Source organism: Silene latifolia, chromosome 4 (assembly GCF_048544455.1).
Source record: "Silene latifolia isolate original U9 population chromosome 4, ASM4854445v1, whole genome shotgun sequence".
NCBI lineage: Eukaryota > Viridiplantae > Streptophyta > Magnoliopsida > Caryophyllales > Caryophyllaceae > Silene > Silene latifolia.
Window position 1 is genome coordinate 21,460,136 of NC_133529.1, and position 12,610 is coordinate 21,472,745.

The 12,610-nt window shown below is 34.0% G+C and overlaps 1 protein-coding gene across 2 annotated transcripts; it reads right to left on the reverse strand.

Moving 5' to 3' along the window:
- Positions 1 to 4,328: 4,328 nt before the first annotated feature.
- Positions 4,329 to 9,308, reverse strand: LOC141653213 (NAP1-related protein 2-like). 2 transcript variants are annotated; one of them, XM_074460903.1, is made up of 10 exons: positions 9,043 to 9,308; positions 7,312 to 7,434; positions 7,141 to 7,191; positions 6,878 to 6,949; positions 6,660 to 6,773; positions 6,500 to 6,561; positions 5,779 to 5,833; positions 5,597 to 5,653; positions 4,867 to 4,923; positions 4,329 to 4,592 (listed from the first exon to the last, which is right to left on the reverse strand). In XM_074460903.1, exons 1-10 carry the CDS (start codon positions 9,160 to 9,162, stop codon positions 4,530 to 4,532), a joined length of 774 nt encoding a protein of 257 aa, XP_074317004.1. In that variant the 5' UTR covers positions 9,163 to 9,308; the 3' UTR covers positions 4,329 to 4,529. The 2 variants fall into 2 exon arrangements, with proteins under 2 accessions (XP_074317004.1, XP_074317003.1); XM_074460902.1 differs by having other exon boundaries at positions 5,597 to 5,692; positions 9,043 to 9,297.
- Between the last annotated feature and the right edge of the window lie 3,302 nt (positions 9,309 to 12,610).

Below are 12,610 nucleotides of genomic sequence, written 5' to 3' on the forward strand. Positions count from 1 at the left end.
TCTTCATTATCTATAGACTCAACATTCAACTTGTCTACTTCCAACTCTTCCAACTCAAAAAACTCGGCAAACTCAGGATCACCAGTTAGCCTTTCGTATACCTCAACATCATCTTCTTCAAAGCTATTCTCGTCCTCTAATGGTTCCCCATGAAAAATCCAACGTGTATAGGATCGACTAAAACTCCACTTTTCTAGGTGTATTTTAACGTCCGGAAAAGCCATATACTTAATATTACCACATCTTTCACAAGGACATGGAATAATAGAAGAACCTTTCAAATTGTTCGCGACGACTTCATAAAATTCAGCTAAACCATCCTTATAGTTGGGGTCACTCATATTTGCAGCAATCATCCAAGTTCGAGTCATTTTTCTACATTCGTAATATATAGGCAACTAATTCAGAAAATCCAATAATAGGCAAACAAATAAACGAAATTCAGGAAATCAATTAAGCTAAATTATCAACAAATTAAATAATAACCCAACAAATTCACAAATTCAAAAATAATCGACATTCATAGGCCAGGAAATTGAACAATCCTATATCTATATATAGCTTGAAAATCTTAATAAGAAATAGTTAATAAGTTAAGAAACATATATACCCTCGATTGATAAACACGATGAGGGGAAAGACGGTGACAACAAAGATGACGGAGATGAAGACAGAGAGAGACGATCGGGGAGGAATGGAGGATGATATTTGTGTAGCAATGATTAGCTTGTGTTTGTGTTTTGTAGCGTATAAGCGAGAATAAAGCGATCTGTTGTTCTTTAGATCTTCATAACTTCAATAACAACGGTTATTGCGTCTACAACCGTTGTTAAAACCTAATAACAACGGGTTCTAATATAACCGTTGTAATTACTTTTAACTAATTTTGCGTCAAATTATTAACAACGGTTATAATGTATTACGAGAAAGAAATCGTTGTTATTAGTTTTTATATTAACAACAACAGCAAGTTTGACCCGTTGTTAAAACCAATAACAACGGTTAACAACACATAACCATTGTAATTAAGTTTTGTAAAATTCGCGTCATTCATTCTACAACGTCTTATGGTGATTTTCGTGAATAAGCGTTGTTAAAGGGCCGTTGTAATTGCCTGAATTTGTAGTGGTGTTGGTTAACTAAATTAAAAAAAAAAATACTCTTCTTCCACATTAATTTTGTGTCGTCTCTAACACGGTAATTTGGATTAGTTTTTGGCATTTCCAACACAACGAAAATCAAGCTCCTGATTTAAAGTGAACGGATAGATATTATCTCGTTCAAGATCAAAACAGATTAACTTTATTTATATTTTTAACGGGGCTAAGTTTTAACCCAACCTTAAATCAAATTTCTGGTTCATGTCAGATAAATGATTGTGGAATAATTTGGTAGGACATAAAATGATGTTGGAAAATTCGATGAGTCCAGGAATTGGAAGTGCTTTTCCAAAAATGGAGACCAAAATGGTGGTATATGACTCAAGCATGCATTCCCCAAATATGCTTTCTTCTTGACATTTGAATTCCATGCACTATTCTTTCCGCATTCCACATTGTAATCATCAAAACAACTGCAATATTACAGAAATTTGACAGTCAATAAATTACCACAAATTCTCATTGAAGACATGACATATCCGTCACAAGCTGAAGACGGATACCATTTTACCTCACAAAGTACCCACTTTTTCTCTCTCTGCAACACTATTCATGTGGTCCCCTTTCTCCACTAACCTATTTTGTTACCATTTTATCCCACAAAATATCCGTCACAAATGGTAACCCGTCACAAGCAAGACCAATTGATAAATTACATTTGTTTGTTTTATTACTACCTTATAAAATAAGGCAAATATGGAGTATAAATTATTCACCGGAACACAGGCATTTTATTGAACTACTTATTACATTTAATGTAACTTTAAATGAGTTCACTTAAAGATTTTTTTTTTTGGTGTAAAACTGTTGTCCCATGAATGGGTTAACCTGTAGTCCCATACATTAGTATCCTGCTTTGCTTTTTTTTTTTTTTTTTGTCTAACGAAAGGCGCACTTAACCGCATCTCCCTTACCACTAAGAGAATAAAATTCTCAAGTAGTTTTCCCGCCTAACTTACACTACTCTTTGATGGGTCAGTCTAAGTTGGGCCGTCGACTTTTACTAAATCAAATTTGCTTTTGCGTCAAGTCTAACGTATGATTTGGATCAATTGAAAACCTATACATGGAAACAAATGTATGCTTTGACTTTTCGAATAAATGCAATCCTATACATGGAAACAACCTCTCAAATTATGCAATATTTACAATATTATCCCGAAAATATACAATCACAATCAATTACCCCTAATATATTTTGCAATTTTACAACATATCAATTGTACTCTCGAATTATGAAATCTTTATTTTAGTAATATGGAGTATATGGAGTATGGAGTATTTTTTAAATAATGTATTATAATTTTTATGTATTTTCTTATAGGAAATAGAAAGTGAAAACGTTAGTTTTAATAATTTGTAAATCGTCTTTTTAGACGTGTAGTATATTATTTTTATCAGTTTTCTTAATAAGGCTAATAAGTGTTTTAACTAGATTTTACATCTAATTTAATTTCATAAATTAGTTTCCCTTATCGATATAACATTATAGTGTTATTATTAATAGTAAACTTTCTTTTCTATCTCCTTACTAATATTATATTTAGTATATTATAACATTAAATTAAAAGTAGCTTTAGTTTATGCAAATAACTTTATTAAAAGTTCTTCTTTATAAATTCCATCTTAAAAATACCGTGCTGTAGCACGGGAACTACACTAGTTACAATAAAGAGGAGAGGAGATTCGTACCTGAGACCTAAAGAGGAGAGGAGATTCGTACCTGAGACATATTGTCTACAATAGGTCCGTCTTAACCACTAAACTAAGACATTTTCGATTTTTCGGTGCATACGGATAGATGATTAAGTGGTAAACAACCCCCTTAAGTTTACTTCTACGTGAGATTATGCCCCTTAAGTTTGATTTGGAGTAAATAACTCCCTTAACTTTGCTATAAAGTGAAATCAAGCTCCTTTTATTTTTCCGGCCAAAATCTCACCGGATTTTTCAATTTAGCACCAATTTCTCATATCGGTGTACATTTTCACTCCTTATTACTTTATACATGTAGATATACCGCAATATTTATAGCGTCTTAAAAAACACATGTCATACTCTTGATATTAACAATCAAAATGCCAACTAAAATGCGTGAATGAAGAATAATTATGAATTCCAGTAATTGCGCACACTCTCGTACAACATATTTTTCCCTACCAACACCCTTGAATGATGCTAAGAATAATAGCTGCATCTTGAACAATTTAATTTGTAATTTTGGAGGGGAAGACCAATTTGGTAAACCATGGATTTGATCTTAGATTACCAGGCAAACAACTCGACAGTTTTTGAGGATCATCATCACCGCCCTTACTTGATGACAGAAGCACACAAATGAAAAAGTAAACGTATCCGAGAGAAATTTATACCTAATATGTACACCTATATGAGAAATTGGTGAGAATTTGAAAAATCCGGTGAGATTTTAATCGGAAAATAAAAAGGGCTTGATTTCACTTTACGACAAAGTTAAGGGGGATATTTACTCCAAATCAAACTTAAGAGGCTTAATCTCACATAGAAGTAAACTTAAGGGGGTTATTTACCACTTCCGCGGATAGATGAGTAAAATTAGGGTGGAACGGTGTTGCCCTAGTTCGACAATAGGAGTAGAGCACCTCACCGATAAACCAAGTAAACTTCTTATGATCATTTACCATATACCCAATAGTATATATGTATTTGTTACTCAGTCCTATTCAATCAAAGTCGTACTTGAAGTAGCGAATTTGCTATTATTGTTTTTTTTCCCATTTAAAATGATATTAACTTCAAAAAAAAACAAAATTGTATCTTAAAAACAGAGGGAACAACGGTTATCATATGCCTTGGAAAAGTAACATTGCACTTATTTGCACAAGACAGAAAACCAATTAGACAATATTCTTATTTTATACTCCTTATAATATTCCCCCGTACACGTATTTCAATCAAGTATACTACAGTATATTTTATGGAGTACAAAATATGTGAGGAGGATTTTTAGAAAAAATGTAGAATTATTTGAAAAAATATAGGCTTTTCTAATTTTCAATATATGATTCAACTGATTTCTAGTGTGCTTTTTCGAGTGCGCTATAATGAAAATAATTGCAAACTGCGACAAAGGTGGTCAGATCAAGTCTGGTCAATTTAGAAGCATATTAAACGGGCTGAACCGGATCATTTTGAGTCGTAAGTAACATCAATTTAAAAGTCATGTATTGTCGTTGTCCTCACCTATAAGTTCAGTATTGCAGTACCATCACATAACTAAAGAGCCGCTTTACAAAAAAAAAAAGCTATAAAGATAAAAAGATCCAGACAAGGGCTACACCAAAACCCCTTCAACTAGAAGGGGTAGGTAAAAATAGATGGCAATGACATTTACTCCTCATTATCTTCACCGTCATCATCATCATCGTCATCTTCATCAGAGACTTCTATTACCTGTAATATGTGGACAAAGAAAATTTACTGTACAGCACCGTCCAGAACTAGTAATTGGTAGTAATCAATCAAACGAGGAGCAAATACAGTGAACTTTCTGGACACGAGAAAAAACAAATGGAAGAAGACGGAGAAGAGGTTCTAAAACAAGAAGTTATTGCTGGTGTGATTTGCAAGACTTGCAGACACCAATGACACATTCACATATCACTAGAGAAGGAAAAGAGAGGGAGTTGTATTCGTAATAGAAGAGTATTAAGAGTCATCCCAATACCTCTTCATCATCATCATCATCATCTTCTTCTTCATCGAAATCCTCTTCATCAGCGTCCTGAAATAAACATCATAAGTTATACATCAGTGTAATGTAAAGCCATACAACAAAACAGATAACATATTTAACACGATCCCTGAGGGTGTGTTTGGATCGAGGGATTTGGAGGGAAAAGAAAGGGAGGCAGAGTAGGGGATTTAAAATCCCTTGTTTGGATAGCAAATGAGGGTGGAGGAAAATGGAGGGGGATAGATTTGGAGGGATCCACACAATAGGCAAGATCTGGAGGGAAATTGTATCCAAACAACCACACTCCATTTCCCCTCCCCTTCCCTTCTTTCCCTTTCCCTCCTTCCCACTCCCTCCCTTTTCCCTCCACTTTTGCTATCCAAACACACCCTCAAGCCCCCATCCCCACCCCAACCCCACAAAATAATGGGTTGGAGGAAGTAAAATGTATGCAACGTTACTCTTGTGTCAAAATAACATAGAGAGACTGTGTTTTCAGATGACCCATGATGAAAGTTGCATTGAATCTTTGAGTGACTGTTGCTTCACAATTAAAAGAAAAGTGACAAGTCCATCGAGATTCGAGTCTTCAACTCACTTTGGGAATGAAAACTACACATATAAAGAATTAAAGACAACACCGAACAAAAAAGGCGATTGCTAAGAGCCTAAGACAGAAGAACAATAGTTGAGATATGACTGTTTGAGTTGTAGAAGTTACATTGTTGAAGTATGTCAATGGGTTGGGCCACAGATCCTCCTTGATGATTTCAGCGACCTGCAAATTTACATCCATTCGACTATGAACTGCGAGTCCCTAGAGAAAGGCAATAAATTTTTAATTAAATTTCCTTCAGTAAGGAGCTCAAAAAGATCCCCAGGAAAAAAAATTATCTGACTTACATCGTCATTGATGTCATCATCACTTTGTACTGTTTCAGAGAACCAAGTGAAGAAGCTGCAAGAAGAATGAGAAGGCATAGAAAATTAATACCAGGGCTTAGGGAAGCAAATACCTTACCACGTACTCTGTATATAACTGTAGAAGTATATAGCAAAAAACAAAAATGAGTGTATCTTATGATCAGGTCAGTGGACACGCAAAGACAATCACATACATCATCTAGTGATTCTTGCGACAATAGTAAGCTAAGCAATAGCTTTTTTGACAAGTGGGTTAAACAATAGCTCAATTTGATTCTAGTTCCTGAAACACACAACTTAAAATGGATTCGAGTGATTCGTGTTGACATTAGCAAGTTAAACGTGACAGCACATAGACATCATAATGATGGGCTTTAGGAAAAGATGCTTCACTAAGAAATGACATTGAGACACAAGCAGAGAACATGTTTGACCTAAAGCACTTGACGTAAGTACCAAAGCAGAGGGATTCATAAACATTGACATTTGACATGACACAATGATCAAGTGTAAGCTATCTCTCTGCAAGTAAAAGACACAGTACTCCAATTCAGACTCTTATACTAACATATATCTACCGTAAAATCGTAAATGACAGCATAACAAATTCAGGCAATTCGTAAACTAGAACACTAAAACTAACTACATCCAAGGTGGTACGTCGGCAAAAGGTTCCATAGATCGTATAATGAGAATGTACCTTTCCTCCACATGACTTCTCTTGTCCCCTTTCTTCTCATCATTAACACCATTTGGAATTCCCTACAAATGTTCAAGACAGTAAAGTCAAATTAGTCAATTCACATTCAAAAACAAGAATTAACAAGATAACTTTTAAGAACTAGAACACAGTTCATTACCATGCCTTCTTTCCACTTGATAGAAGTAGCGGTCACATTTGTAGTTCCTTCATCAAGGAAGGTGAATGTCTTGGTAAGTTTTGTGTCCTCAAAATATGGATTAGGGCTGAAGTTCTGGAATCAATAAACAGTAAGATTAAGGATTTTCAGTGCATTTTCTTGATTTACTAAGATAAAAGGAATGTGGCAAGTGTGATAGTAGGTAACAAGACACTTACGAAACTTATTGAGTATCCTGATTTTACATCCTTGGAATCCACAACCTCAATAGAAGTTAGGTGCTTGAAAATCTATACAAGAAAATGTAGCAAAGTGAAACAAGCAAGCATCAATAGATCACAGATTCACAGCCAAAGCTTGTGATGTTCAATTGTTCATCTATGTTACTCCAGCCCTTCATGTTAACTAAGCCCATAACTCAGTTCAAAAGATTAATAAGGGCCTATATTTTGAAATTCATGAAGTTTAAATAATAAGTTACCTTATGATCTTCATCCGTCACAAGTTCACTAAGAGCAGGATGACTAAGAAACTATCCAGCAGAAAAAAAAAAGTTACAGTTAGCAAGATATAGAGAGAGAATCAGTCAATCAGATACTTAGACCAAACTTCTTCAGAAAGTCAATTCACGCAGGAGAAGTAAAAAACTTACAGCAGTCAACCAGAAGTCAGGAATGGCCTGTATAACGCCAGTTCGCTTGTTGTATACTGGCTGGCGTATCTCATTATATTTCTTCTCTACCTCCAGAACTTCATCACTGGCTTTCTCATTAATCTAAGACAGTCGATTCAAGCACCATCTTTGTCAATAAGTCCATATAGCAGAGCAAAAGATAAACCAACAACGATGCTATGTCAAAAGTGAAATGCGAGAAGCGTTAGTTGATGCTATTTTTACATTGTTTCTGTACACAAGCATCCTTGCAATCTTTTGGGGAAGTGCTGATGACTTATCAAACAATAATAGTCATTCATATCATCCATAATGCTAATTCGCAAGTCTATGAATAGCTGACTTTTTAGTTATTACGGTTAAATGTCAACATGTACGAAACTCTAAATGAACTACATAAATACCCTTCGTATATATTACGGCATTAAACACATGTTGTGTCCAAATTCAATTAATGGTGTCAAATTTACTAATCGCAACTCTTTGCTATAACCGATAGTTTCCTCAAAAGGTGAAGATTAGTAGAGCTAGTTTGCTAGAGTAGAAATATTTCGACACATCTTGATTTTGAGTTTTTGACATAACAATGGTGTAAGGTTCATCTAGTACACTATGCAACACTCATGGAAATCCTAACAAAGAGCGAGTGATTTTATAGACAAATGATAAACAAGCAATTTATTTAGCATCCTCATTAGATGTCTTCAATGGTTAAGAACATCAAAATTAGAAACCAAACACCTAGATTTAGTTAGGTCTTACAAGAGTTACAACTACAACAAAAAAAAACATAAAAGAGTGCCTCAAAACCTCATGACCACGACTTGCAAAATGTAAAACCCTTATTTTCCCTCTTTATGTCATTTCGATTTTCCCTCTTTATGTCACTTCTGACATAATCACTATCATTCTTCTTCTCTGTATTCATATCCTTCCACCATACCTTACAGTTATATACAACATCCACAGCCGCTGAGTATCACATACACAATTGCTGGCAGGATATAAACAGTAAACAGCCGCTACCCTAAGCAATAGTTCTCCTATAACAACAATATCGGTAAAGAGCTGTATTCAAGCAACATTGAAACAGCTTTCTCAACACCATTAGAACACCATAAAAACTACTCCATACAAGTCTGCAAGCGACACTTTATTCACATGACGGCCAGAGATGGTATAAATCTGAATCTATGAATAACCAAGTGCTTTATTTAGCTCAACAAAGTAATACACACTTCTATCAAATTCCTTTGAAAAGAAGTACTTAAATACCCGATAGGCCGACAAAACCTGTATGTTATGTACTAGCCCAAATTTTCACCAATTTCAACCCATTTAAAACCCAAATTCTTACCCACTCTACATGCACAGCGAATATGAAATGCAATTAGCAATGTTCTCACAAGCAAATCTAAGGGCTTTCTCTTTCGCGTCTTCTCTCCAGCTTTCTCCTCTCACAGACAAATAAAACACCATAACAAATGATTACCATATATGTAATTTTATCGGTTCGTGGGAGGAGAATATTGGAGAAGACGCGAAAGAGACTGTCCATAGAATTGCTCATGTTCTCACATACCAATCAAATAAAATCACAAACCCACAAAATGTAACACTAAAATACCACCTTCAATCAGAAATTCACAACATTTGATGAAAAAAATGAATTAACAAAAAAAAAAAAAAAGAGCAAATTAAAATATCAACCTTTTCGATTTCATCCTGGATTTCCTGAAGCTTTTCAATGGAGAGAACAAGGTCGCCGTCAATTGCGGCGTCTTCGGCGTCATTGGGTTTCAATTTCTTAAGTTTGTGTTCAGCCACCATTGTTGAATTTGTTAGGGTTCTTTTTTTTTTTTTTCAATTCGATAAACCCTAGAAATTGGAGTTCCTAAAACCCTGATTTCCCCTTTTATATCAAGTGTTTCTGACTGAGCAAACGAACAAAGAAAAGGGGTTGACGTCTTGACGGTAGTCGTTAGTTAGGTTTAGTTGGAATATTAAGTTTTGTTTTATTTATTTTTCTAAATAATGCTCAAAAAGTCAAAATACTAGTTTTCTTGCCCGTGCGTTGCACGGTTATTAAAATAACGTGTGATAAATTTCACAATAAAATGGAATATAGACATATAGTACATCGTTCATATCTAAGATTTTATGTATGCGCATGACCAACAAATAATTTCTGTTAACATAATATTGACATAAGAATAAAAGAGTGTTTGATGTTTAATAAAATATTTTTTTTAGGAAAATAAAACCAATATGAAGATTATATATATGATTTGGACTGATAGTTTTAGAATTTGTTCATTAATACTTGTTTGTTTTTCAATTGGTCAAGAAAAACAATAATATCTACTCTGCATAATCAACTCAATGATGCGACAGATTTCCTTCTTTCGAATAACAACCATAATTATTTAATCATTGCTGGATCAAATTGTAATTATGTAAAAACATTTAGAGGTAGTTAGAATGTTATATCGATGGAAGCCCCCGAATAATAATGGAGGCTAGGTTTTTCTTAAACAACTAATTTTATGCAGATCTATCTTATTTTCAATAATAGTCTCCCTTTTGGTGAGATCTGTTGTTCCGTCCCTTCTTTCGGGGTTTTTCCATTTTTTCGTGGGATTGTTATCAATAAAATAAGTTTTAATCGACGGGGAGATTATCAGATTTGTTTCGTGGATGAATACATCAAGACGGCTACACTGTTTCCCTCCATCAAGAAGGATGCAAAGACATCGATTATTCATAGATTCAAGAAATTTATGATTTTGGAGCGGCAATGCACCATTACCGATATTTAGATAGTTATTTTGAATGTATTTTTTACGTTAGCAATCTTGATTTTCCTTTGTCTATTTGTTATCTTCATTGTAACCTACGCTTAGTTGATTATTAATGAGATGACAATTTCAAAAAAAAAAAAAAAAAAAAAAGAATGTTATATCTTCCGGTCAAACTATAGAAGTACGTTTGAATGTGAACCAAATTCCGACGCAATACTACATGGCTAGGACTGCTTATGAACCCACCCCCCCCCCCCTCCCCCCAGCAATAGTCTTGGCCCCCATATTCTCATTTGAAACAAAATCTTTCACGCAGACCCCTATTTTTCTTCCATATTCACACACATGATCTAAAACAATCTCATTCCTTGAAAGATGGATCCTTGTCTTCGAAACTTATCTCAAATTTATCCAACCAAGTGAAAAACTAAACCCCTACTTCTAGAAAAATCCACCATCCAATGGGAACTAAAAATCCACCATCCAAAGGGAACTAACCCTTACTCTCGACAATGTTGTTTTTTTAGGAAAATAAAACCAATATTATGAAGTTTATATATATGATACTTGGGACTGAGAGTTTTTAGATTTTATTTATTAACACCTGTTTGTTTTTCAATTGGCCAAGGAAAACAATAATATCTACTTTGCATAATCAACTCAATGATGCAACAAATCTTCTTCTTTAGAATAACAACCATAATTTAATCATTGTTGGGTCAAATGGTAGTTACGTAAAAATATTTACAGGTAGTTAAATGTTGTATCTCCCGGTCAAACTATAGACGTATCTTTGAATGTGAACCAAATTCCAACGCAATACTACATGGCTGGGATTGCTTATGACCACCCCCTATAACAATAGTCTTGGCCCCCATCTTCTCATTTGAAATAAAATCCTTCACGCAGAGCCCTATTTTTCTTCCATATTCACACACATGATCTAAAACAATCTCATCCCTTGAAAGATCGATCCTTGTCTTTGAAACTTCTCTCAAATTTATCCAACCACGTAAAAAACTAAACCTCTACTTCTAGAAAAATCCACAAGCCAATGGAAATGAACCCTTGCTCTCGACAATGTTGTTAGAATTAAGATTTTACTTTAATTTGGATTGATGAGGTCAAGATTAAGTTTATCAGTATGATCTTTTGAGGTTTCTTGTTATTATTCATGTTACCTATATGTTTTAATGCAAGCGATATTTTGCTGATAAATAACCTTATTTATTATCAGTTTATCACTTTCCTCGTTAAACTCATCACCCTCCACAAATGCACCCTCCCTCCACCCCGCTAATTTACCCGCAAAATAAAATATCAGCCACTGTGATTAGTTCTTACTACTTGAAACAACCTCCAATCCACTACCACTATCACTACCTTTATGCCACGTTTTACATTTAAGAAGTCATAAATCACATTCACCTCCATGAAATATCAATCTTTACTCCAGATGATATGCATCCTCATCTTCCTTATCGAAGACAATTTATTTCTCCTTTAACAAAGAAAAGTTTAAGAAGCAATCTTCCCTCTTATCTCTCCCCCTTTCCCTTCCTAGTCTTTTTCTCGTCCCCGCCCCTACCTCCATTCCAGATACTTAAACAAAGTGTTTGGGTACTATGTTTGTAAACTGAATAAATTTGAATATTATATATATACACGAACTTTGCTATTTATTTCATTTTGCATAAATAAATCTTATTACTTCCATCTCATTTTTATTGGCCTTTTTTCTTCAAATTTTATTATCTCATAATTATTATCACCTATCTAGATTTAGTAAGGAAAAACTTTAGTCAACCAACTCGTCGCAATCAACCCCATACCCACTCGAAACAATCTTTAGCCCACTACTTAATCCCTTCGGTTCACACATAAAACGGTCTAAAATGCAAAGCTTTCATCTCTCTTGAAAAGTCTATCTAACTAACAGAAAACTAACCGCTACTTTCTGAACTTCATCATTTTTACATCCCATAAAGATTAAGTTGAACATGACAAAAAAAAAATGCAGAAACTTAGATTTTGTTTGATAACGACATATTGAACATTTTTTTTAGCATTTTGAGAGTTTTTACACTATTTAAATAACAAATGTGCTATTTTGAGTGTTGATCATCGACATATTGAAATAGTAGACTGTGGTGTAATTTCCTGTTTTACATTATAACCTTTAATTAGTATATTATAAGAAAATAGAAATTGAGTTTTTTTACCTCCGAGGAAATTAAGATCAAACTTTATCTTTATCATATTTATAATTAATATTCTTCACTTAAAATATATAAATTTATGCAAGTTCAAATAAGTTAGCTAAAAATTATAACTCACAAATTGTACGAAGCAATATAATCATTTTTTTTATTAATATGAAATAAATGTCATAAACTTCATGAGAATATTAATGCGGTAGAGAACTATAGAAGAGTTGGCAAGTACATAATCCCTTACCCCCTTTTAGGTTTAAAATT

Coding starts and splice junctions, on each gene's coding strand:
- LOC141653213 (XM_074460902.1), bottom strand. CDS start 9,162: ATGGTGGCTGAACACAAACTTAAGAAATTGAAACCCAATGACGCCGAA. Junction 6,774..6,877: donor CAGGATACTCAATAAGTTTC/GTAAGTGTCTTG, acceptor TATTGATTCCAG/AACTTCAGCCCTAATCCATA. Junction 4,924..5,596: donor CATTGACATACTTCAACAAT/GTAACTTCTACA, acceptor TGTTTATTTCAG/GACGCTGATGAAGAGGATTT.